Here is a 23,508-nt window from a genome sequence, read left to right as displayed (position 1 = left end):
AATTGTATGCCAGCATTTATCTCAGCCTAAAACAAATACAGTTTTATATTAGGATTATTTTAATTATATTGAATAACCTGAGATCCTCAATTATTTGATCCCTTTCCCCCTCCTCCCCTATAGCACGTTACTTCTAATAGGCTCCAGTAAAAATACAAGTGGTAAACCACCACAAATGCAGATCCACTGAAAAAAAGCAGGATTTTCACAGCACAATGCTGGTCTGTCCCGCCACTCAGATATGTAAGACTTGCATTAAAAAAAAAAAAGTAAAATTAAAGCAAGGTCTTTCAAGGGAAAAATATACACAATACGATGCACAGTGCCAAGATCTCCTTTTACACTTTGCAAATGCTCCAGAGACAGTTTTGCACTTCATTGAGCCAAGTAATTTCTTAAAATGACTGGGCTCGGGTCTGAAAAACGTGCAGACAGAGTCCTAAGAAAAAGTGTTTAGGTCTTATGACTCTGAGCCATCTGTGAGCTAAAGGCATAGGGACTGCCTCAACCGATGAAGCCGAGAGCTCCGTTTTCGCAATACACTTTGAATCACCTTTAGTGTGCCTATTAAGTGGGCACTAGCTATTTTGCAAATGCCCCGGTGGAAATGCCACGGGTGTGAAAAACAGCAGATGGTTAATGGGGGTGGAAAGCTATACAAATCGTTAGAGAGGCATGGAAAATTCACTGCTGGCTGTAAACCAGTCAGAAGACAAGGGCAGCTGTAAACAGCTAGGTGAAAGGAGGAGGTTAGGGACGTGTGGTAGCTGCTCCAGATTGACTGCTGCTATTTTCTTCTCTCAAAAAAACACCAGAGAAGTGCTGAAAGAAGCACTTGTAATCCAAGTATTAACAGCAAGGTGGTTTCCCATTGTGCTACAGTTTCCAGCCTTCAGCAGCACCTGAGATCTGATAATGGAATCACATGAAGATTCTGGGGGCCACTTGAAAAGCAATATTAAGTTGTATGTACATGACTATTAAATCCCAGCCAAATTTTCATCTGTAACTGACATACCAACATGCTGAGGGTATATGGAGCATAAACACAACATCAAGCCAAAAGGAGGACAAGGCAGGAGAGAAAGGAAACTCAGCATGGTCCATCTTCCACTGTACTCCTAACACAAGAAAGCCAAAACCCCCGGAGTGCAAACAAGTTGTGACACGCAATTACACTATCAAAATCAAGGCAGAATTATTTTCCTATTTATCCCAACAACATACAATGCTTTGGGAGAGAGAGATGTTTTCAGACTAACCATCTTATAAGATCTCATGATGACATTTCATACTCAGAACTTTTGTGACATTCTTTCTACTATGGAGTCCATCATCCCTGATGGTATTAAGGGAGCCTTCTCCCTCTTTCAGTGTTCTGTTGGCAGCTGAAAGACTTTTAACATCTAATTCCATAAATATCACTGCTGCACTCTTGTATACTGCGCCTGTCAAGACCAGCAGATGTCATACAGTATGATGTGTAAAACAGCATATCAAGAAGTAAAAGGGACGCTGATATCTCTAAGAAACCATTTGGCCTCTCCACCACTTCAGAAAGATGATATTCATTTATCATAGAAACACATCTGGCATTTCAAAGCAGACACGAAGAACTCTAGAAGAGTGTAAAGGAAGTGTAAATGCTTTTCAATTTTATTCTTGCTGGGAGGGTAGTGGCATCCTGACATGTCACATCATTCTCTGAAGATGGACTGGGACTGTATCAGGCTCCTAGCTCAGTCAGCATTTATGGTACTAAGTGCTGCAGTAATCTCTGCTTGGCTGCAGTGTTCTGTTCAGCCGGCAAACACGGTGTTCCCAACTTCAGGTACTTTTGCTGCATCAAAACCAAAGTAATGAGCACTAACTAAGAAGGAAAGTAACCAGATGGGAAAGCATAGAAACCATACGATGAGCAACATGTCAGGCTGGTACCGCACAATATTTGTACAAACCAGTCAAAAACCAGGTATTACAAATGGATGTGGAAAGTTATAATAGTTACAAACACAGTCAAGTGCTTTTGATGGATCTCCCTGAAAAGAGAAAGTCTGTTCAGGAATAAACGCAACAGCTTCAAAAAAAAGAAGAAAATAAAATACTGATCCCCCCCAAAAAATCAACTTTTCCATTGGATAAATATATTTGAAATAGTTGTACAGTTCACAGTGGCATAAAGTGTTCTGATTGCTTGAGTGCTCGAAAATATCTTATCAGTAAAAAAATACCAGAGCTGGGGGAGGAAAACCCTCTCTCTGAATTCTGTGGGCAAACGCACAGGTTTTGGCAGACATCAGGTCATTGGATCCATGGGAAACCAACAGCATTGCAGGACTGCAGATCACAAGTCAGGGGATGGAGGATATGAGGAATAGTAAGGCCCATTTTCCTGAAATGAGAATAGAACAAATAGCTGAGCAAAAACCTTCTCCTATACACCTCAGTGTAATGGATGTTAATACAAAAGTAAACAGGTACTCTTAAATGCTTCTTCCACGAGTACAGTGACCACAACTCACCCAGAACAGGACTGTGTTGTTGATCAGCCAAAAATTGGCCTTGGTTTTGCCTTTGTTTTAAACAAACAACAACAAAAAACAGGTCAAAAATTGAGCCTCAACTATGATGCAAGGAAGCCACATATACCAGGAGAGCAAGTTATTCAGTTCAAGACAAAGTTGCCTATGCAGCTATGGCTGTTGCTTTGTAGTTGGAACACAACCTCTTTGGATTGACTTGGGCAGTGCAAGCCATATTCATTCCACCATTTGGGTACAGACCGGGGATGGGAAAGAAAGGAGGAAGAGCCAATGCAGTGGCAAGGTTCCCTACTAGATTTACTTCCTGCTTCCCCACTCACCCCTGCAATGTACTTGATACATGGCATAGGAAAGAAAAAAATAAGACAGTTTTTTTTTTTAACCATAGTAAGTGTAAAGTATATAGTACATGTGTGACAAGTTATATCCTGTAGGCAGGCTCTTAGCATGCTAAGCTATAGTTCTCAGCTGAAGAAAGATAGTCTCTCTTATGCACACAGGACACTGAAACTATTGGGAATGAAGTCTGCTTCTTGGCCAAGGCTTCCCCTTGGATTATGTACAAAATACAGAAGAACTAGACTCTCCCTCTTTCCTTTCCTCATTCTTAAGATGTGGAAATCAAACCTTTAAAAGCTTTTGCTGAACAGAATGAGAGATGCACAATAAGTACACTTGGGAGTACAAACAGATACTTGTCACATGAAATCACTTACCCTGGCATCATACTCAAGAACAAAAGGAGGGAGATCAATCTGTTCCGGAGGTATGGCTGTGAATAACTGCTGAAGGCTTTCCACATAGTGGATCTTGTCCTTTAGCCCTGAGACAGTAAAGGTAGTGAAAAACCATGTTGAGACCTGAAGATAAACCCCAAACAAAAACTAATTAAGATGGTGCTGCTTCAAAACCTTACCATTCAACATAATACTCAAAAATAGGCTTGAGTTAAAACTGAGGCACTGATATAATTGCAATAACACAAGGTCAGATAGTACACACCACTGTTACCTAGCAAGCTTTAGAGCTTTAAAGCTAGTGCTGTCCAACTCCATGCTAGCTCCTCCCTAGCTGCCAATTTAAGTTCCCTATTTTCTACTGTAGAAAACCACAGGGTTAAAGTATAAACATTTTTTTTTTTCCTTACAGAAAACTGCGTAACACAGATAAAATCTGTCTCTCAGTTGGGTCATAACCTAAAGAGAAACTTATTACGATAGGAAAGTTTTATTACAAGAGGAAGGATCTTGCGTGGAAAAAGCTGCAAGTAGTCTGCAACAACCTTTCTATGTGTTTCTGATCTCCAGAAATGGCTTTTATGACCATTACAGAAAAAGATGACAAAAATTGCTCATAATGAAAATAAAGATGAAGATTATGAATATTAATTTGTGTTTCAGTTTTAAAACGTTCTAAAAAAAAAAATCACAGCCAAGTTACTATATTTATGAAAACAGTTTCTCTGGGTGACGTTGTTCAATATCCACCTACTAATGCTTCACTCATAACACACCAGATTCTAAAAAGCTTTGTTTGGACGAACAGAGAGGTGAGGGAATTCACCAAAAAGATGCCCCAAAGAGCCCTTTATTTGCATGCAGACTGCCAGAGCAATAACTAGCAGAAGTACATTTACATAAAAGAGTTAAGTGCATAGTATTTCAAGGGTATCTTAACACAGATTGCTACTCAGCAACAACTGTGATATCCTAAAAAAAACCAAGCATACAAATCACCCGCCCCCCCAAAAATTGGAAAGCCATCCAAATCCATTTTCCCCTCATTCATGAAGGTAGACTCGTCATTACAGAAGGTAGGAACACTTCTAGTTAGATGAGGTGACATTTGTTACTGTTGCCGGTTGTGTGATTTCGTAGTAAAAATTGTTACTTTCCAAAACCACTACAAGATAACCAAATTCCTCACAGATCACAAAAATGCTCGCATTGAAGCTATGCAAAAAGACACAATTAACCTACAAAAACTGACTGTGTAGGGACATATCCTGCTTCCACTACTTCGTGTTTTTGAGAAACTGCTAAACCCTGCATACTTAAACCATGTGCTCTAGATAAGCAGTCAGCCTTGGAATATACATAATTAAAAACAGTTTCATATCTAGAAACCCAACAATCTTACTTATCACCATGAATACATTCAGAACAATGCTTGTTTTCTAGGGATATGTGAATTTCCAAGAGTCTCTTATCTGTTTTAGCACAGAAATAAACACTGCAACTGTAAAAGACAGCAGCCACTCATTGTGCCAGGATTCAATACAGCTGTTTAGCAGCCACCATCTCCAACAGGACTTTCTGCTGCATACCCTACATCATATTTCGTAAGCAGGCTGTCTCTGCAACAGCCAGCGGCAATCCTTCTTGCCTTTCAGTTAAAGAAAAGGCTCGGCAGGATGACACTGACATATCCTCTTTTGTCTCCAGCTGTGCTGCTAGAATTGGGTACAAACCAATTAATTTCCAGCAAGTTAGGAAGTTCTGTCTCTCTCATCCTCCCTGCTTTCTGCCAACTATCTGCTTGTCCTGCAGATCTGCCGAGTTCCACTGCTGTTCTCAAAGGGACAAAAAAAAATGGCAATGGACTGGTGAACAACTTCCCATCCTCCAACACAAACCATTTCCCAGTCAAATAGAATTACATAGGAAGACAGGAGGGGGATAAAGTACTGCCGAGAATCTGAAACACTAGTGTTTCCTAGCTTCAGCTTTTCCACTCAATTTTGTGACCTTAGTAATGCTGTTTGTCTGCTCCTTCATTTTCTGAAGCATCAGAGCTGGAAGCTCTAATTCTATCACTCAAGCCTCAGATACGTACAGGGGGAAAACAAATAACAATCCTGACAGAAAATGGAAAATACACTGCTGGGAGGCTGCAATCTCATCTGCATAAAAACAAGAAGCTCCAAGTCTCACAAAGTCCCAGCTGTATATGCAAAAAACCCAAAAAACCAGAATCTTCAGAAATTCAGCAGTTGAGGAAATTCCTGCTGAACACGTAGAAACATTTTTTGAAGGTGATAGTTTTATCACATTTTAATCAATGCCAGCAGAAAAAAGTAGAGCAAATACATTTGATGTGAACATGGAGGACCGTATTTCCAATCTTTTAATAGGACAAAAACTTTTAGGAAGGATTGCTGCCTGACACTTGGTTCATCTGAAGTAGTCACATAGATGCGAAGTACAGAAGAAAGAGAGCGCCACCTTCTGTTGCCCCACACAGGTCACAGCAAAGGACTGACAGGATTTTTTTTCAGTACTCCATATGACAAAAGCATTTTTCCCACTTCCCTTCCCTACTCCACACCCTATAATCCTAACTTCTCATTGCTGCTTGACATTTCTCTGTTAAGGATATACACAGAAAAACAGGAACAAGACAACTGTACTGCACTGGAGGCTGGAAGACTACAGCTTGATCAAAGGCAGAGATGAATTTCAAATTCTGTTCATGGAGATACTGACAGAAGATACCGTCTAATTTTGAAAGCCTCTATATAAAACTTATGCTCCTTACAGTTTTACATGCTACTCTGCCAATATCCGAAATGCTTTTTTCTTTTCTACTATATACCTCACCTTTGAACGAAATGTTGGGTGGACAAAATATAACGCCTTCAAATTCCTCTTGTACCTGGTTTAAAGAAAGAAAAGAGCTCTTTAAAAGTGACATTTAATTATATTCACCGAGACAGCAACCGGCAAAACAAAGATCATTTTGCTTAAGTGCCTGTGGTGTCATTTTAAAAAGCTAAATCTTGTATAAGCAAGGGCACATACTAAGACTAAATGCAAAGAGAAAAATTGGAATTATTATTTTTCATTATCACAGCCTGTCATCTTTTATGTGGACAGTGAAAGTTATGGACAACTTATGACTGCCAATGTTACCCAAGCCTCCTCCCTCACAACTAGAAACATACTTCTAATGATGTCAGGCTCCAGAACCTCTGCTTCTGGAGAGACAATAAACCCCATACATTTATTTCTGTAACAGCTACAGATAGGAGATGGCAGAGGACAGCACTTCTTAATTTCAAATTTAGTGTTGAGCTGAAAAGATTAAATATTCCTTCTTCTTGCCTTTGTTACTTTGATCTTTGCCCTAGCACAACTAAATGGGAAAACAGATAAAAGGAATGGCAAACATTTGCACAGCACAGAGGGGTTATTCTCATATTGATACTCACTTGGCATCAACAACATCATAGAGTTTCTTCAAGAAATTAGAATCTAGTTGATTGTAATCGTTTGTGAGTGTATGGAAATACACTAGGACATATTCCTTAACTGCAATATGATCCATGACATGGATGAAATACAGAAGAGCCTGAGATGGAGAAAAAAAGATGGAATTTATTTATTTATTTTGGAAATAATTCCTTCACAGTTATATTATATTTTGATATGCTTCTTTTCATTCATTCACAGATCAAAAATTATGAAACTGGGTGGCATTCTGTTTGAGCAAGGTGAATATTCCGAGTCTTTGACTGCAGTCATTTGGATGACTTTTTTGGTCTACCTGACTTAATAAACAGAGATAAATTCCTGCTGTTTTCACGAAAAGATATTTTATCTTGTTACATTTACATTTACTCTGTTTTCCAGTTACAGAAACATGGCGAGTCTCTGAGAAGAAAAACAAGTCCACGTAAGGCATGTTTCTGTGAACACAGTCCAGTTTCTCCTCCAGAAAAGCCATCCCAAAATACACAAAGAGGAATAAGTTTTGATCTGTTGAGGTAAATATTTTTTAGTTACCCTCCTTTTAGAGGCAAACACTGATCTATACTCTCTCTGGTGACCAGAGACAGAAGCCTAGGGAATGACAATAACCTGCAATGGTGAGGTTCAAGCTGGATATCAGGAAAAGGTTCTTCACCAAAAGAGCGGTCAAACATTGGAACAGGCTCCCCAGGGAAGTAAGGTGGTCATGGCACTGAGCTTGCCAGGGTTCAAGAAACCTCTAGACAATGCTCTCAGGCATAAGGTTTGATTTTTGGGTAGTCCTGTGTGGAGCCAGGAGTTGGACTTGATGATCCTTCTGGGTCCCTTCCAACTTGGGACATTCTATGATTCATTTAAGCTATCTATAGATAACACTTCTAGTATTAATTCCAAGTTGCTCTTATACTCTGACTCTCAAATCCTGAACATTCACATTCAACCTACACAACTTTAGTTTAACAAAGCCTTACTTTTTCCATGTCTATCAATGTTACGGGGATATTTCTTCCAACAACTACCATCACTGTGCGACCGCAGTTATCCACACCTACAAGAAAAAAAAATAACACGATGAAACATCTCCCAGTCATGTCAGGTTCTTAAGTTGGTCCTTTTTTTTAAACCAGGAAGACACAACTCAGAATTTTTGCAATACATCTTATTACTATCTCAGAAATCAGAGGAAGTACGTTAGAGTTACTTCTCACTATGCCAGTATCTAAGCTGGTCTAGAAAAGGCAGTTGCATCATATCCTAGAAACTTAAGCACCAAGGAATACATTTTTAGATCAGTTGTGCACACCACATTTACCTAAATCAAGAAATAACAGCCCAAAACATGCCTTGTCTAAGCCAAAACAATTAAAAATTAAACAAAGCAGGAGGTATCGCACAGCCGTGGTATTTGTACAAAGATCATGGTAAGCATCTGGAGTTTCAGGATGCAAAAGTGCTAAGTAGACTTTCTCTGCATAGCCACTGTCTATGTAGACACAACTATGATTTTAAAAGCTTGACTACTTGCTTCTTTCTGTCATGATGCAAAGCAGTAATAAGCCACTAGGACCAGCAAGTTTTACCTCCAAATGTGACACTACCTAAAGAAAAAGAATGAGAAGGTACTTCTGCTTCCCACGCTGCAAAGACCTAGCAGCTAATACCTTCCACCAAACTCATCAGGATGTTGATTCTCTCCCTAATTTCCATATCTACCAAACTCAAGGTTAAGATATACTTCTCAGGTTACTATGCCACTAGTGCTGTAACGAAGATACAGGGAAGAGTGACTCAAATCCAAACCGAGGGAAAAGGAACAAGACACTTTCTTCAGGAAAACTGCATGAAAAACTGCTCTGGTTATTGTTTATTCTCTGCATTAATCACTTGAAAGTAACATTCATTTCTTTGCAAGGGGAGAGGTTATTCAGACCAGACAATGAATTACCTCACACAGAGCATCTTATACGTTGGCTTAATCTAATGGTATTAATTACATCAAAAACTGCCTAGCAAGAAAGCTCTTGAGCATCTGAAAGCATAACTGCAACTCTCTATAATTGTTGCTAAACTAACTTGTTGTTTGAATTCCCATTCCCACTGAGTTCACTCTTCCTTTCAGAATCTTACTGGTTACGCTCTGCAGATAAATTTAGAACATGTAAGTATCCTCAGACTGTTAAAGAGAAGCTTTTGGGGAGTTTACCACACCCTGTTCTAAAGTCAGTCAAAAGAGAATACCTACTTTACTACAGAGGCGCTGGCCTCACTTGATGGTACCTGATGATGTTGTACTCAAACAGAAAATGTTACATTTTTATTTTGTATTTTTATTCTAAGGCAACATACATCAGTCGTCAGCACCCTGAACTCACCTGTCTGGTACAAGGCTTTAAGGGAAGCAATATCAGAGAGGTCTTCAGCTCTTGCTTGGCACAGCCAACGATTGTAACTAGAAAAATAAAGACATCAGGTCAGATCTAGTCCCCCTTTGGGGGTAAAAGCCTGAAATAGTATACAGAGGGAAGGATAAAAACCTCAGTGAGCGATCTCTCTCTAGCATGAATTTCTGACCAGTGGAGCTTCTTTCAAATTGCTAAAGAAGTGTTGGGGAGGACAAAAGTAAGTGCTCACTGACTCATCTAATGAGTTTTACTGGGGCACTGAATATATAACTGCTGGTACACAATACCCAACTGCTGGTGACTTTGCATTTGGGCTGAAAACATTTCATTTTTTTCCACTGAAACCACCTCAGTGCCAGCATTTTAAAAATCAGAAGCACTCTTAAAAAGAAGTCAAGAAGTTGAACCTTAGTACCCAGCAACCGGAGTCATATATAGGTATTACTTCAGTTTTCAAATGGTGAACAATTTGACTAGGCATGGCAAACATCATTCCTCAAGAGTCTCTAGTACTGGATTGGCTTCTTGGAAAGTGGTCAGGTACATTAAGATTAATGGCAGAAGAGAAAGAAAATAAAAAACAAGAAGAGAAATAAATGGATGCTGCAGCTTTTTCATCTTTCTACTTTGAGACAAAGAGGTAAGCCGCCCAGAGCCTCAGAAGCAAGCAGGCAATACTAAAGCCAGTGACCCCACCACATAGAGTGGTGACAAAACAGTGACATCATGTGGCAAAAGGACAAGCCAGCTGTTCCACTGCACTGGGCATGCCAGTGGATTCAATGACTTCCCTTTTGCTACCCAAGCAGCTGCTACTGAGACCGACGGTGAAACCAGACTTAACAGGTAATGAAATTAACATGAAGGTTGGTCCTCTGAACAACTAGCTAACCCAAAACATTCACACAGACAAGGAAATTCTCACTTCCTCTGGTGTTGTTTTTGCAGTGCTGCCTCTGACAGCTGTCCCTGAAGGATGAGGCGTCTCTGTTTATCAACGTCTCCCTCCATGCGGGCAAAAGCATGGGAACCAATGAAAGACAAATCTGCCTCCAGCCCCTCTTCATCTGAAGCATCTGCAGTAGAAACAAAGGTAGCATAAAATGTTCAAGCAGTGTATGAAACAGCAGTGGTGCTGCCGAATTGCTGTATCTCAGTGAGCCAACCCACTCATCATGATACACAAAGAACACAGTGTACCATGATTATACAACATACTTGAGGACTACAGACTTAACATTAAGATGTTGGTTTGTCTGTAAAATAACTTTGCAGGTCCTAGTTATCCCCTTTTAACAAAGGGGATGACAGTTAACTCTCTCAGAAGGACTCAAAAAAAAAAAAGTCTGGAGAGTGTGATTTAGGGTTTACAATTGTCTTAGTTGTTAAAAGAGGAAAAGCAAGCGTGCAGAGGGACATGTACTGCAGTTTCACTCAGTTTAGAAGCTGTACTGCAGAAAAGGCTCACTTCTTCCTTTTGTATCAACACTGCTGTAACAGAGGCTGTAGATGAGTTGACAACCTGAGTTTGGTTATCTGCTACCTCGCTGTGAAATGAAGTACAACAGCACAGGCTCACTTGCTGCTAACAGTAAGAGAATGCTCCACTGAACTTGACATCCTCAAAGAAAACTGTTGAGGCTTCTGGTACTGCCTCTCTGGGCAGTTTGGATAAGAACTGAGTTTCATAGCTCTAGTGTGACATGCTATACTAACAATGGGAAAAGGACACAAGATTCCACTACACACGTTTGCCCCCGTATATGCCAAACCAAACATTTCCTAAGTTGTTAGCCAGTGGTTGAATGTCTCACAGCAATCAGTCAAAGGAGCAAACATCACTAGCCAGAGGTTTAGGTAGAGAGGGGAAAAGAAAACAAACAAACAAGAAACTGCAGTCTGAACAGCAGGAGCAGCTACATTATGTATCCTACCACAAACACGAAAATTAAGTTACTAGTATCCTTTTTGCATACTCAGCCTTATTGCTACCAGCCATGCAAAAGCAGAAAACCTTTTAAACTTACTCCAAATTCTCTGCTTTTCATGGCTTAAGGCCTCGCTTGAAGTGCAAACCTTTCACAGGACTACTTGATGGGGAAGGCAGAACATATAGCTATGCCCATTCAGATTGCTTTGACATTCATCTCTCAACATCCCAATCTTGAAACTTAGGCAACCTCTTTACAACTTGATTTCATTCACTAAGCTTTAAGCTAACAATGCTTAAAGCTTTAATTTTTATTGTTAGCTTAATGCTTTAAGCTAACAATAATTTCTCAAACACCTGGAATTACTTAGTTCCTCTACCTTTTAGCATATTTCTGCTAGTTTTCATTAAGCACCTACTATTTTGATGCACGTGCAGTGACAACAAACTCAGATCAAGATGCAGACAATGTTTCAAGATGTAGTGCGTGACAATCCATTAACAGCAATGCTTATTTCAGTCAAGGACTGGTACAATTCTGAAGGGGAAAAAACAGTCCTAACCAACTCAGGAGAAAAGCTACAGAAGGAATGAACACCCTCTCTCTCCCTCCAAAAAAAAAAATAAGATAAAACAACAGATTTACCACATCCTCCAGTCACTCTCCACAGCAAAGCAGAAGTTGCTGCTGTGGAACATGCAAAGCTTACAAGGCAGCTTGACAATTCTCTTTGTTACAGCTTGTCTTCCTACACGACCTCATCTAAGACATTTCTTTGCTTGCTATGCGCTTTTCCTTTATTTCCCTGACTTTCACATAGAGACCTTATTCCAAAATACAGTTAAAAACTCACCATCTGGAATGCCCGGCTTTTCAGTAATCCTGATCTGCCGCTCTGGTACTACAGGCTCCCCTTCTGCATTACCAATATCTGCAGGGAGGTAAGGCAAGGATTGTATCTCTTCTTCCAAAGATCTTGGAAAATACAGAGGCATCAACTTCTGGTAAGTGGCCTACAAATAAGAAAAACGCGTGAAGGTCCACCACGCATCCTTGCTCTTCAGCTATAGAATGCCTGCCCTTGTAACAGGGATCTTCTCTGAGGCCTGGAGGCAAAGCACTGCTTCCCTGGATAGCTTAATTTGGGCTGCTACTTGGCAATAGAAGCAGATAGCCTTTATCAAAATTAATTTTTCTTTTCTTTTTTGCCACACTGACAAGTGACCCTGAGAAGATCCTGCTTTAAGGTCATGAACTCAGACAGAAAGTAGAGAATTCAGTTTTGTAATGAATTTACACAGATGACAGCTTAAGCAAAGAATGCTTGGATTAAAATGGTTTGCTACACCTCCACATTAAGTTAATTATTTTCCAGAGGGAATATGATATGAACAGTGCAGAAACAACCACTAGCAAGTCTGATGTACATTGAGAAATCAATATTCAAAGTGTTAAGCACCTGTCTGAAAACAAGTCAAGAAATACCAAGGCTGTTACTTAAACACTGCTTGCTGGCTTGTTGAAGTTGTTTGTATGTGATCTGTGGGTGAGTTATACTGGAAATCAGGACAATCTTTTAAAACCACAAGACAAAAACACTGAATAAGGAGCAAGCCTTGCACAAGAAATCTGTGTTCTAGCTGCTGGAACACATTCAGCACAAGTGTATAGTTTAAACTCCAATGTTGACTCCTGTTCATAGCTCAGGAACAGGCAAGCCAGAAATGGAAAGTCTGTGAACATGGTGACTTCCAGAAATATAAGCAGTACTGGATAAGATGCTATGCCGGTAGGAGACAGAAGGATGCTGTGCAACCAAAAGCCTAAGTGAGACAGGATGGTTTGTAGGGGGTGTCCCCGTTCAACTTTACAGCGTGGGAGTTGATAGTGCTGCAGAGATGATCATACATGCCTATGAATTTTGATGGAATGAACATCATGAAAATACCTCTTCAAGCTCAGAGACTGCAAATACGACCTTCTCCAGAGTCTCCCCATGAATCTCCAGGAACCTTCTAACTGTGCCTGCAAGGAAGAACAAATGTAGTTAGAAGAACAGGAGAAGAAATTTATGTACGTGACCACACGTAAGGGAATCAGTGGAGTGCAGAACAGAGAGAGACATCTCCCCTCTCACACAAAGTAGCTGCACGGGCAATACACAAACGTGGAATAAGTGGTGGTTTAACAAGAAATGTTGTTGAGCATACTAAAGTTCCATCCTCTTTCTCTCCTACTTCTCACTTTAGAGATGGATATGAAAATTTAAGAGTCTCTGTGATTTTAGCTTACTAGGTAAACCTCAATTTGTTGAACTTGAACCAAGCACCCTGCAAAAACCAAACCAAATCCTTTCTTTACTGAGTTCTATGCAAGTTGCCAAAGCCAGATATCCCTAGAACAAGTCATGGTTCCCCCAGTTACCACAGAAGCAACTTGACAGCAAGCCATATAGAAGTTGGTACAAAGCAGAGTCAGACACACAGAAACTCAAGGGTCAGCTATGCTAAAGCAGCATACAAAAGTTATAAATGGAATGCAGACAGAAGGAGCATGCCAACAGAAATTAAAAAGCCAGAAGAAAAGTAAGAACTAAGCAAATACATAATATTCTTGTCAAAGAATGGAAAAATGCATAAAGTCATTTCAGCCAAGGACTTTTTGTTTATTTGTTTCTAGTAACCTTCATTTTTAAATTTCATGTTGATATACTTGAACCCAAACTTGATTTTTTTTTATCTACTATGCTTTTTTTTTTGTAGTAAGTTCCATACAACAAATGATGTAATTATAAAAAAAAACAAAACATTTCTCCTTGTTTTTTTCTCAGCCTGGTTCATACTAGCATTATTTTAGAGTTCCTAGTTCTCAGTTTGAGAGACAGCAAACAGCTGATTCTTATTCACCACTTTCATTCCACTTGTGAGCTTCCAGAAAGCTATCATACACCCTGCAATATCAGTGTATTGCAGACTGAAGATGACTAACCTACTTGGCTATTCCTTGCCTTTGCCTACTCTTGTTGACCTCCTCTGAACTTCTAGATTTTCCTCAAACACGCAACTTTAGAAGTGGATAAATCACACACTTCTAACATAGCATTCTTTGTTTTGTTCTGCCTTGCTTAGCTTGTTCCTTTGAACTAAACCACTACAATCTCAAGGTTTTACTCTGTAGCATTAACCCATCGTGCAAAGGCAGGACCATATAGGAATAAGACAGTGGACAAGAATATCACTTCACATCTGGATATGCCAACAATACCAAAATAGCAAGTAAAATTCAATCTGTTGCTTGAGGTATATATGCAGTTATTACAGTCAAGGCCTCATCTTTTCTATCCTGAACAATTATTATTATTATTATTATTATTACATTTTATTACCAGCAAGCTCTCTCATCCAACTCTTCAGCATCTTTTCCAGCTCACTAATGAATACACCAAATAGTAAAAGTTCAAATTAGAATTTCCACATATGCTTACTGACAACCTCTCAGAGAAAGGTCATTTGTTTTTATCCTCCATTTCTATTCACCCATGCAAAGCTTGCCTCTTTATATCCTCCTCTAACACATCACAAATGTTAGAGTCCTCTAAAAAAGAAGCTCCCCTATATCAACATCAGTCTACAGAGATGAGCAATCTGTTGAAAACTACCAGTGAATTTATGTCACTTTCTAACAGACTTACGCAGTGCTATGTGGGTTGCATCCTCCAAAGGGTAGCATCTTTTCAATGAGTTAATAACACAAAATCCTACGGAGCACATTGCCTGTTCCCTGAAATCCAGAAAGAGAAATAAATGAACAGAAGCATCATCTATAGTCAGATGAGAACAAAGCTTTACCAGTCTAGAAGATAACACCAGTATTTATCTCCTGCCTCACTGTAGTAGTAACACTCCTTTATGTTTGCTCAGAATTTTTACCTGGAAAGATACATACCTACCATCATTAAGCAGAAACTGAGAGCACCATTAAGGATTCACACCATTTTTCCTTGTGTGCGTTCTCAGAATTTCTTGTTCTACCTCAGCTACCCTGTTTCTGCATTTCCTCATATTCTGAATGTGGAAGTCCTTCCCTCAGCCTCCCTAAAATCTTTTCCAAAACTTTCCTTCCTGCATAGGATTGACAATGAGGGAAAGAAATGGAGAAAAAAAAAACACAAAAAACCACACACAACAAAACCAGTGCTTTTCACTGCAAATACTCTATTCCCCAACCTCACCTCTCTTTTTTTTGGTCAGTGGTCCAGACTCTGACTGAAATGGCTTATTTGGTCATAGTAATGATTAGACAATCATTGGCATAGAGTGGCATATACTTTAAGAAAAGCAAGAACAGGAAAGTGCCATGTTATTAGAAAAGGAAAGCAAAGGTGTTGCCAACAGTCAGAGAAGTTTGAACTAGCTCAGAGCTGGTAGACAATAATTCCATAAATGTCAAAAGTTAGTCTAGAGAATAGGAGGACTAAAAGGCACTCAAAGCAGTAAGAAGAATTATCAACGTTTCTTCACTGTTTATAAGATGTTCAAATCCAGATCTGACTTTACTCATCAATTCTAAGGCAAAGACAAGCAAACAAAACCCAATAATCAATATATAATAGAAACCTTAGCTGTAATCTGGATTACAAAACAGTTACTACTGCACTGTAATGCCACACAGTTCAGACCTGGAAGAATCATCTTCCTTACCCTACATAAACACAAAGTGTATTTTCTGACACTGCTCTTGTTCAAGGTTTATTTATTTATTAGATGATGGCTACCATTACAACAGCCATCATGGGAGAAGAACAGAACACAGAAAAGTAGAAACCATAATGATGAAAAAACTGTTAGGCAAGAGGAAGTAGAAAACAGCACAGATGAAAGAGAGGAAGAAGTACAAACTCATCTGCAGCAAATATTGATTTAGAAATAACCCTGCACCCTGACGCAGAATTGCAGCTACAGTATGAAAGCAGACAGACCAAATCCATGAATTGTTGCAGCAGTCAGATCTGCCTGTGGGTACGTTCGTGTGGCTGCACAAAGACACAGGAAGCTGCTGCCTGACCAAACTCTTTTAAACCTTTTCCGCAGCACAGAGCCCAGCAAAGTTATTTGCTTCTCAGAATGGAGGAACACTGCCCAGCTCTAGCTACACGGCTTCAAGACTTGAAGCGGCTCACACCTCTATGTAGACCGAAGCATCAAGGAGAAAAAGCCACGGATGGCTGCTGCTGTACCCTTACTTTGCAAGTTGCAGGACATTCCGGTAACAGCTGTACAGAGAGCTCTCGGCTGCTGTCCGATAACGACTCTTATATTTGGGTCCAACTGTGTGAATGATGAAGCGTGCAGCCAAATTAAATCCTTTGGTGAGTTTGGCCTCTCCTGTCCTGCATCCTGGGAAAAACAAACAAACAAGGATTTGCACCAACGTCATGAAAAGAAGGTCAAAAGTATTCTAGCTCTTGACTTCCTCCAGAATTAGACAAGTTTCACCGGCATATATAAAAATCAGTAATTTTGCTATCAAATATTAAGGAGAGTGCTCTTTTTCTCTCTCAAAGCAACTGCTTAAAACTACCCAGTCATGGTGAATAGGTAAGAGCTGCTCTAATTCCTCCCAGTTTTCAAAACTACACACAAAGACAAACTATAAATTGCTGGAAGTGTTGTCTTGAGTGCTTACTATGCTACATACAGAACACAGATACACAAATATCCATCTGAATTTAACTATTTGAATTTCGGAGACTGCTTTAAGGAGCTCTGCAGTCTTTGTATCCAAAATAAAACTCAACAGCTGCTGGCAAACCTTCCTGAAAACAGAGATTGAGCACACATTTCGCCTGCCTTCCCAGAACATGGTTACATGCATTGTTTTGCTAATCTCTTAGTGTTCGCAAGGCACAAGTATGATTCTCAAGGAGATCACAGGTTTCTTGACAGACCAGATGCCTAGCCTGAAGGCAACCAAGTTCAAACAACACATTTAATTGTTCCATTTCCAGCACCCTCCAGTTACATATTCTAGGACCATATACTGCATGCTAGCATACACCTTTACCTCACTTTGGTTTACATTGCTCTTTGGTTAGTCTCTGTAAGTTACTCCTATCTAATTCCTGCAGTTTTTCCATCAGGAAATTAGTTTATCAGAATTCTCAATGACATCCACAGGCCCTTCTCCTTTATTCACTTGGTCAAGACATTTTGGGTCCAAAAATGATCCAGGAACACCTGTGGTGTTTGAAGTCTGTTTTTCCTTTAAGAAGGGCACCTCGAAGAATAGTCTGCTAACTCTCCCCCCTTCCTCACTTAAGTCACTTCACACGAAATCAAGTCTACTGCAGCCCTGAACAGATGAAGAAGTACTTTCAGTCCTCTTTCCCAGCTCTCAAGGAGGAGTGTTTCCCACCTCCTTTCATTTGCTTGTACAGCTGCAGTGAGCCACTTAAGCTTTCAGACTCAACTGAAAATGACTCTTTTCACTGCATTGGCTAGAACAATCCTGGTAGCAGAACTGATGTAGTTTGGCTCAAGTCAATTATGAAGCTTCGTGCTGTACAGGAATGCTTACCTCTTCTCCCACTCCACTGTATTCGTTATGGTGCTCAGGCTATTTCACAGCATATATAAAAGCATGCTTTATGGCAAGATATGTTTCAGATTGAGAAACTTATTCAAGACTTAAGGCACGCCTTCTTAATGGCAATGACGTGTTTCCTTTAAGCCAACTCCTCAAACTTTTTTATCTTAGAAATCATGTCATTATTTCTACAGATGTCCACTCTGTTCTGGATTTAGAAGGAGGAATATAACAGCATACCAAGCATATATTTCGAACCACTGCACATCCTCTGAAATGCTTCAACTCAGGAGAGCAACTAGATACATTCAAGCTATGAAAGTTAGTAGATAAAACTAAAACAGTAAACGTATCAGATATCAAGCTATTTTCTCCTATGAAGACAGGTTGAGGGAATTGTGGTTGTTCATCCTGAAGAAAAGAATGTTCCAGGGAAACCTTACAGAAGCATTTCAGTTCCTAAGGATGCCTATAGAATCTCTCCAGCTTTCCTATCAAGGAGTGTAGTGATAGGACAGAAGGTTAATTGTCTTTAAACTAAAAAAGGGAAGACTTAAGTTAGTTGTAACACTAAAATTCTTCACTACAAGGGTGATGAGGCACTGCAACAGGCTGTCCGGAGAAGCCATCCCTGGAGGTGTTCAAGGCCAGATGGGTCTCTGGGCAGCCTGGTCTAGTGAGAGGTGTCCCTGCCCATGGCAGGGGGATGGAATCAGATCATCTTTAAGGTCCCTCCCAACCCAAAACATTCTGTGATTCTATTCCTTCTATTTGGTCCACTGAAGTCACACAAATTCAAAGGAGCAGCCCAAGACCTGCAATAAAAATCATTTTAAGTATTTTCTCTCTTAGGAAAGAATGAAGCAAGTCTGAGCTATAGCTCTGAACTCAGTACAGAAACTAATACATTCAGACAACTAGATGCAGAATCAGTAATTTCTAACTATGCTTACACCACACTTAGTGCTTCCCAGTGCCTTCTATGTAGAGAGCTCTATAAAATTTATAAAACTAAATTAAGCAGCAAGTATGATTCCTGTTTTAACGCATGGAGAGAGGTGAGCCAGTAGAGTGACCTGCACAAGGTCAAGGTTTGTGGCAAAACTGGGAACTACGTTGAAATCTTATTGTTTACCTGGTGATATTTCAAACACTACAGCAGCCTCTTGTACTTTGGAATGTTGGAGTCCTCTATATAAAAGCATGCAGCAGAGAAAAAGTCTAACTGGATTTGGAAGATTACTAGGATTTGCTATTACAGAAGGTCTTTATTAGACTGCAACAAGCATGCCTGGATAAGCAAGCACATATCAATAGCAGTTCATATGTGAGCCTGAGCCCTTGGCTATAGTATTTCTTTGTTAATTGAAACTACACTGTTCCCAGGACAGTGGCTTGAAGAAAGCATGATTCTTCAAAAGTCAGCATATCACATGCTTTAAAAAGTCATGACTTTCCTAGGACTGTATGAAATAGATTATATATAGAGAGAGAGTATTAGGAATAATTGAGTTGAAAATCACCACTATATTCATTCTATAGCTTTAGACTATAGCCCAAACATTTTCACTTCTCATCAAGAACAATCTCCTATGGGGGGGGGAAGAAAAAAGGAAAAGAGCACAAAAAGGAAGTTGAGTTGATGAATGATTAACTGGTTTCTTATTTAAGGCCCCTTCTGTTTCTGCTACTGTTAAACTCATATTACTGAGTCCATAGAAGTCAAAGCTGTAATGCAGCTTCTCTTTCTTCTCCCATACAACATGCCAGTCAGTATACTGTCAGAGAACTGATTTCTGAAAGGATCCCATCTCAAGACTGAAGGAAAACTATCAGAAATGGAGAAATAAATCTGCAGAACGCATTAAAGAGTGAAGACACTGTCACTACAGGGGTGGAGGTTTTAAACCACATATGGTTCAGGATGGCATAAAGGAATTTAAGGAACTTAGCCCATTTTTTTAGAGAACTTCCTACAGAACTGAAAGACCTTGAATTCACAGGACTCTTTGAAACCTTGTCCCTCCCATCCCACCTCACAGTGAACTGAAAGAAGCCCGAGTTTATTTTAGAAGAGTGAATATATGTAGCAGGATCCTAACTAACATCTGCTGTCCTTTAACAGCTGAACAAGCTGAATGAGCAGAATAGGATATCTATTCTATTGCAGTTTAAGCCACTGAGAACTTGTATCAGAAATACTATGCCTCTTCCAGCCATTTTGTTACTATATGATAAAGAGATATAGCTGCAAGAGAGATATTACAAGAGAGTAATCAGTACTACTCAGGAATCAGTCTGGTCTCAAAATTCAGCTCAGTACCATAGTTATGAGTAATCTTAATTGCAAGCCGTATCAGACTCTGGTATGACCTTGGATAACCATAAACTATTGGTTCCTCACACAAAACAAAAACAAAACCCAAATACTCATTTTCATCTAATAGGCGCTGAGAATAAATTAATTCCTGAAAGACAGGCTGAGAAAGGATACACTGTCTGTTTTGGAGCCCACTTAATTCCTGCAATGGCAAACCTAAACTTATTTCTTCCACTCACCAAGTGGATACACACTAAGCAAGGCAAGAGCAAAACCTGAAGCCACATAAGCCAGGTCCCTACAGTAAAAGCTCAGATGAGCACGCCATTCTAAGTAGCTTCAAATAACAATGGGAACTCTTGTAACACAAACTATGGGCTCAGCAACTTGCACGCCTGTCAAAGGTTTCCAGTGACCTGTAATCTGAACGACAAAAGTGGAGGACGCATATGCGAGTCTACCTTCCTCTCTTTATTTTACCTTAATAACAGATACCAGGGGAAAAAAGGAAAAGCTGTATCTTGATTTTAGTTCATGCCCAAAGAGCGATACCTCAAACTATGCAAGGACAGCAGATTTCAGAAAGAAAGCCATGTTCTGCTACTTACCCTTGAGCTTCTGAAGTTCATCCTTCAGGTCAGGTCCAGCATGCATGAAAATACTTTCAGATACTGGATTCTTATCAGTGAGAGACTCATTACTGGTATTCACTATGGCTGTGCAGTTCAGTAACGCTACGTCTCCTTTCCTGAGGAAACAGTTTATTGCAGGTTAAATGTCAGATTAAACAGCATATTCTCAAATGAGCATTTCCTTGCTTGTCTGTGTTATGTTAAAGCATTAGCAATATCTCAGTTCCCATAGAGTGTAGTGTAGCTGTAGTGTAGTGTACCTGCATGTGCTCACCGTGCAGAATCATCCTTTGTCACTGATAGAGACTGATGGCACAGGACCCTTCATTTCCTTAAAAATTCTTAACTTTAATAGTAACCTGGGGATATATGCATAAAACACAGTGTTGTAGTTGTGTGTAGGGTGGTTTAGTTAGCAGAGCGTGCAAAGCAACACGGAATGCAACATGTTCCAAAATAGGAGGTATTTTCTCATATCTTAGAGATAAGATGACAGTGCACACGGCGTTTTATATCCCAAGTGTTAACAAATATTTCAGTGTGCTTTTTTTGTTGGTCTGCGGGAACATTATCCGGGGCACCTCACTGCTGCTCTTCCTCAGACCACTGAAGATCTCAAGTAACACTGCAGCTAGTCAAGTCTTCATTGCTTTTGTTCCAAGATCGTGAACTCATGATTTGATCATGTTCACTCTGCTGAACAAGAGTCAGACAAGCAGAAGATAAACAGCGCAGAGATCCATGCAAGAAGACGGACCAGCAGAAATCTGACCTGCTTTTTGTCACAGAAATAGTCATTACAGATTTTGGAATCAAAGAGCGTAGGAAGGGAAATAACAATTCCCAAGCACAGGAAGAGATTCAGATGACAGTTCAAATTGCACAAGCTTATTTTACCCAAATCCAAATCATAGTATACATTTAGCTTTTTTATTTTTCTTCTTTCTTTGATCAGTTCAGGAAATCCACAGACAGCCTTATTTCCTGCATCTGTGAACCAGGAAAGAGGTTCAGGCTGATCACTGAATCTGCACCCTGAAAAATCGTCCTCCCTTCATACTGGTTAACAAAGATACTCATCTGGAGAGTAGGTCTGAGTACCTGATACACAGGAAAGAAAAACTGATGGAGTAAGTTCCTTTAGTATGATTTTAGTCTGCTGCATCAAGGAATGCCTATGGGCAATTTACAACACATAGCGCAGCAAACATCAGATGTGCAGGTTTCTAGTGAACAAAAAACATATTTTCCTCCTAGATCTGTAATGCTTGTTTCAAGAAAGGAGAGCCTGAAGGCGTTTTTTCCTATAGCAGTGGTCGTTGTAGGAAGCAGTAAATGGAGAAGTGATGACAGAGACACCGGAACCATATGGAACTTACCATAAGACGATTTTTGTATTGAGGTCTTTCCTGTATGGAAAAGGTGACCTAACACTGACTTGAGCTTTTTCAACAGGATTTTGGTGAGAATCCGCCTGGGTAGCCTCACAGACATTACTCCAGCTTGGCAGACTGTCAATATCCACAAACTGGGAAGGAGCACCCAAGGGATCCATGGAACGGAAGGAACAACTTCTTCTCTCCTGTCAACTTGTCACGCTCCAATTCTCAATGGAGTCTTCCAGGTGCTTAAGGGAAGGAAATCAAACCAGATCACCAGTTGTTAACGAGAAGCGATTCCCGTGGAGCCAGGCCTTTCACAAGACTGCAATGCAAGTACAGCTAACAGAAACACGGAATTATCTCCAACTCAACTTCTCTTCCTTCCTAGTTTTGTCATCTGTGTGACAAAGAATGAGGCAAATACTTTCTTTAGTAATGCACAACAAAAAACACCTTCTTGATTAACCTGGTCCAACTGGCTCGTGATCTCTTATTCTGAAAGCACAGAAAGCAAATCCCAAGCCTACAAAGGACTACTTATTCCTATAAGGGAGGAGGAAATTCACAGCATGGCTATTCCTTCAGAACAGACGTAGGGTCATGCTTAAAAACAAACACCACGAAGGAAAACAAGCGTCTGCTCCCTCCACCTCTGCCCAACCATCAAGAAAACCCCACCAAACCCCAAACACCTCTCACACTAAGAAGAAGCAATAAATCTAGCCCCGTGCCCTTCAAAAATCCCCCAAATTTACAAGAGGAAAGGTCTCCACCCAGTGCTACAACCCAGCTGTACAACTGTACTGCAAGTTCAATGAGCTCCGAAGCACCGCTCAGCTCTTATTACCACGGAATTAGGTACAAAACCCCAAACAGATCTCAGGAAAACGGCAGCAAAGATAGAGATCTGAATGCTGACCGACGAGCTTTCAATCCTGCAGCGGACTGAACTCCGCCATCTGACCTCTGTTTTGGAAGGTCAGCGATAGCCCCGGTCGCTACATGAAGACCTCAGTAAGGTAACACCGGGCTGCTACGCTCCTGCTGAACCTCCCCAGTGAATTAAACCCGCCCCAAGGCGCTGCTTCAGCCTGCCTCGCAGACACCTCTTATTCACCATTTGCCATCCGTAACAGCTGTGGCAAAGCAGCACCCGCATAATGGCAGCTTCGAAACGAGAACAAGGGAATACCTTTCGTTAAGAGAAGGAAAAATAAAACGTAACAAAACAAAAAACCCCATCGAAGCAGACCCCACCGCCAACCCAAACTCGGGCCGTAAGCAACAAAGGCAAGGCAACCACACCGCCCCCTCAGCCGCACCCCGGCGGCAACCGCCGCCGACTCACCCGCGGGCCGCGCCGCGCCCACACGGCCTGAACCCACCGTCCGCCGCCGCTTCGCCGACATCACCCAGAAAAGCGAAGCGGCCACCCCGCGCTTCCGCTTCCGTCCCCGCGCCCC

General features: G+C 40.5%; 1 protein-coding gene across 3 annotated transcripts; it reads right to left on the bottom strand.

Annotated features, from left to right (window-relative positions):
- Nucleotides 1–1,629: 1,629 nt before the first annotated feature.
- Nucleotides 1,630–23,501, bottom strand: GDAP2 (ganglioside induced differentiation associated protein 2). Of its 3 annotated transcripts, none has more exons than XM_004938156.5 (14): nt 23,394–23,501; nt 22,043–22,290; nt 20,640–20,779; nt 16,369–16,522; nt 14,818–14,906; nt 13,075–13,151; nt 11,980–12,139; nt 10,121–10,271; nt 9,166–9,242; nt 7,765–7,841; nt 6,754–6,893; nt 6,143–6,197; nt 3,260–3,403; nt 1,630–2,392 (listed from the first exon to the last, which is right to left on the bottom strand). In XM_004938156.5, exons 2-14 carry the CDS (start codon nt 22,216–22,218, stop codon nt 2,345–2,347), a joined length of 1,488 nt encoding a protein of 495 aa, XP_004938213.3. In that variant the 5' UTR covers nt 22,219–22,290; nt 23,394–23,501; the 3' UTR covers nt 1,630–2,344. The 3 variants fall into 3 exon arrangements, 2 of the variants coding, with proteins under 2 accessions (XP_004938213.3, XP_040563046.1); XM_040707112.2 differs by having other exon boundaries at nt 23,431–23,501; XR_006933913.1 differs by having other exon boundaries at nt 2,376–2,392; nt 3,260–3,366.
- Between the last annotated feature and the right edge of the window lie 7 nt (nt 23,502–23,508).

Source organism: Gallus gallus, chromosome 1, assembly GCF_016699485.2.
Source record: "Gallus gallus isolate bGalGal1 chromosome 1, bGalGal1.mat.broiler.GRCg7b, whole genome shotgun sequence".
Lineage (NCBI taxonomy): Eukaryota > Metazoa > Chordata > Aves > Galliformes > Phasianidae > Gallus > Gallus gallus.
The sequence above is the reverse complement of the archived record's forward strand: the minus strand, read 5'-3'. Positions and strand labels throughout refer to the sequence as shown.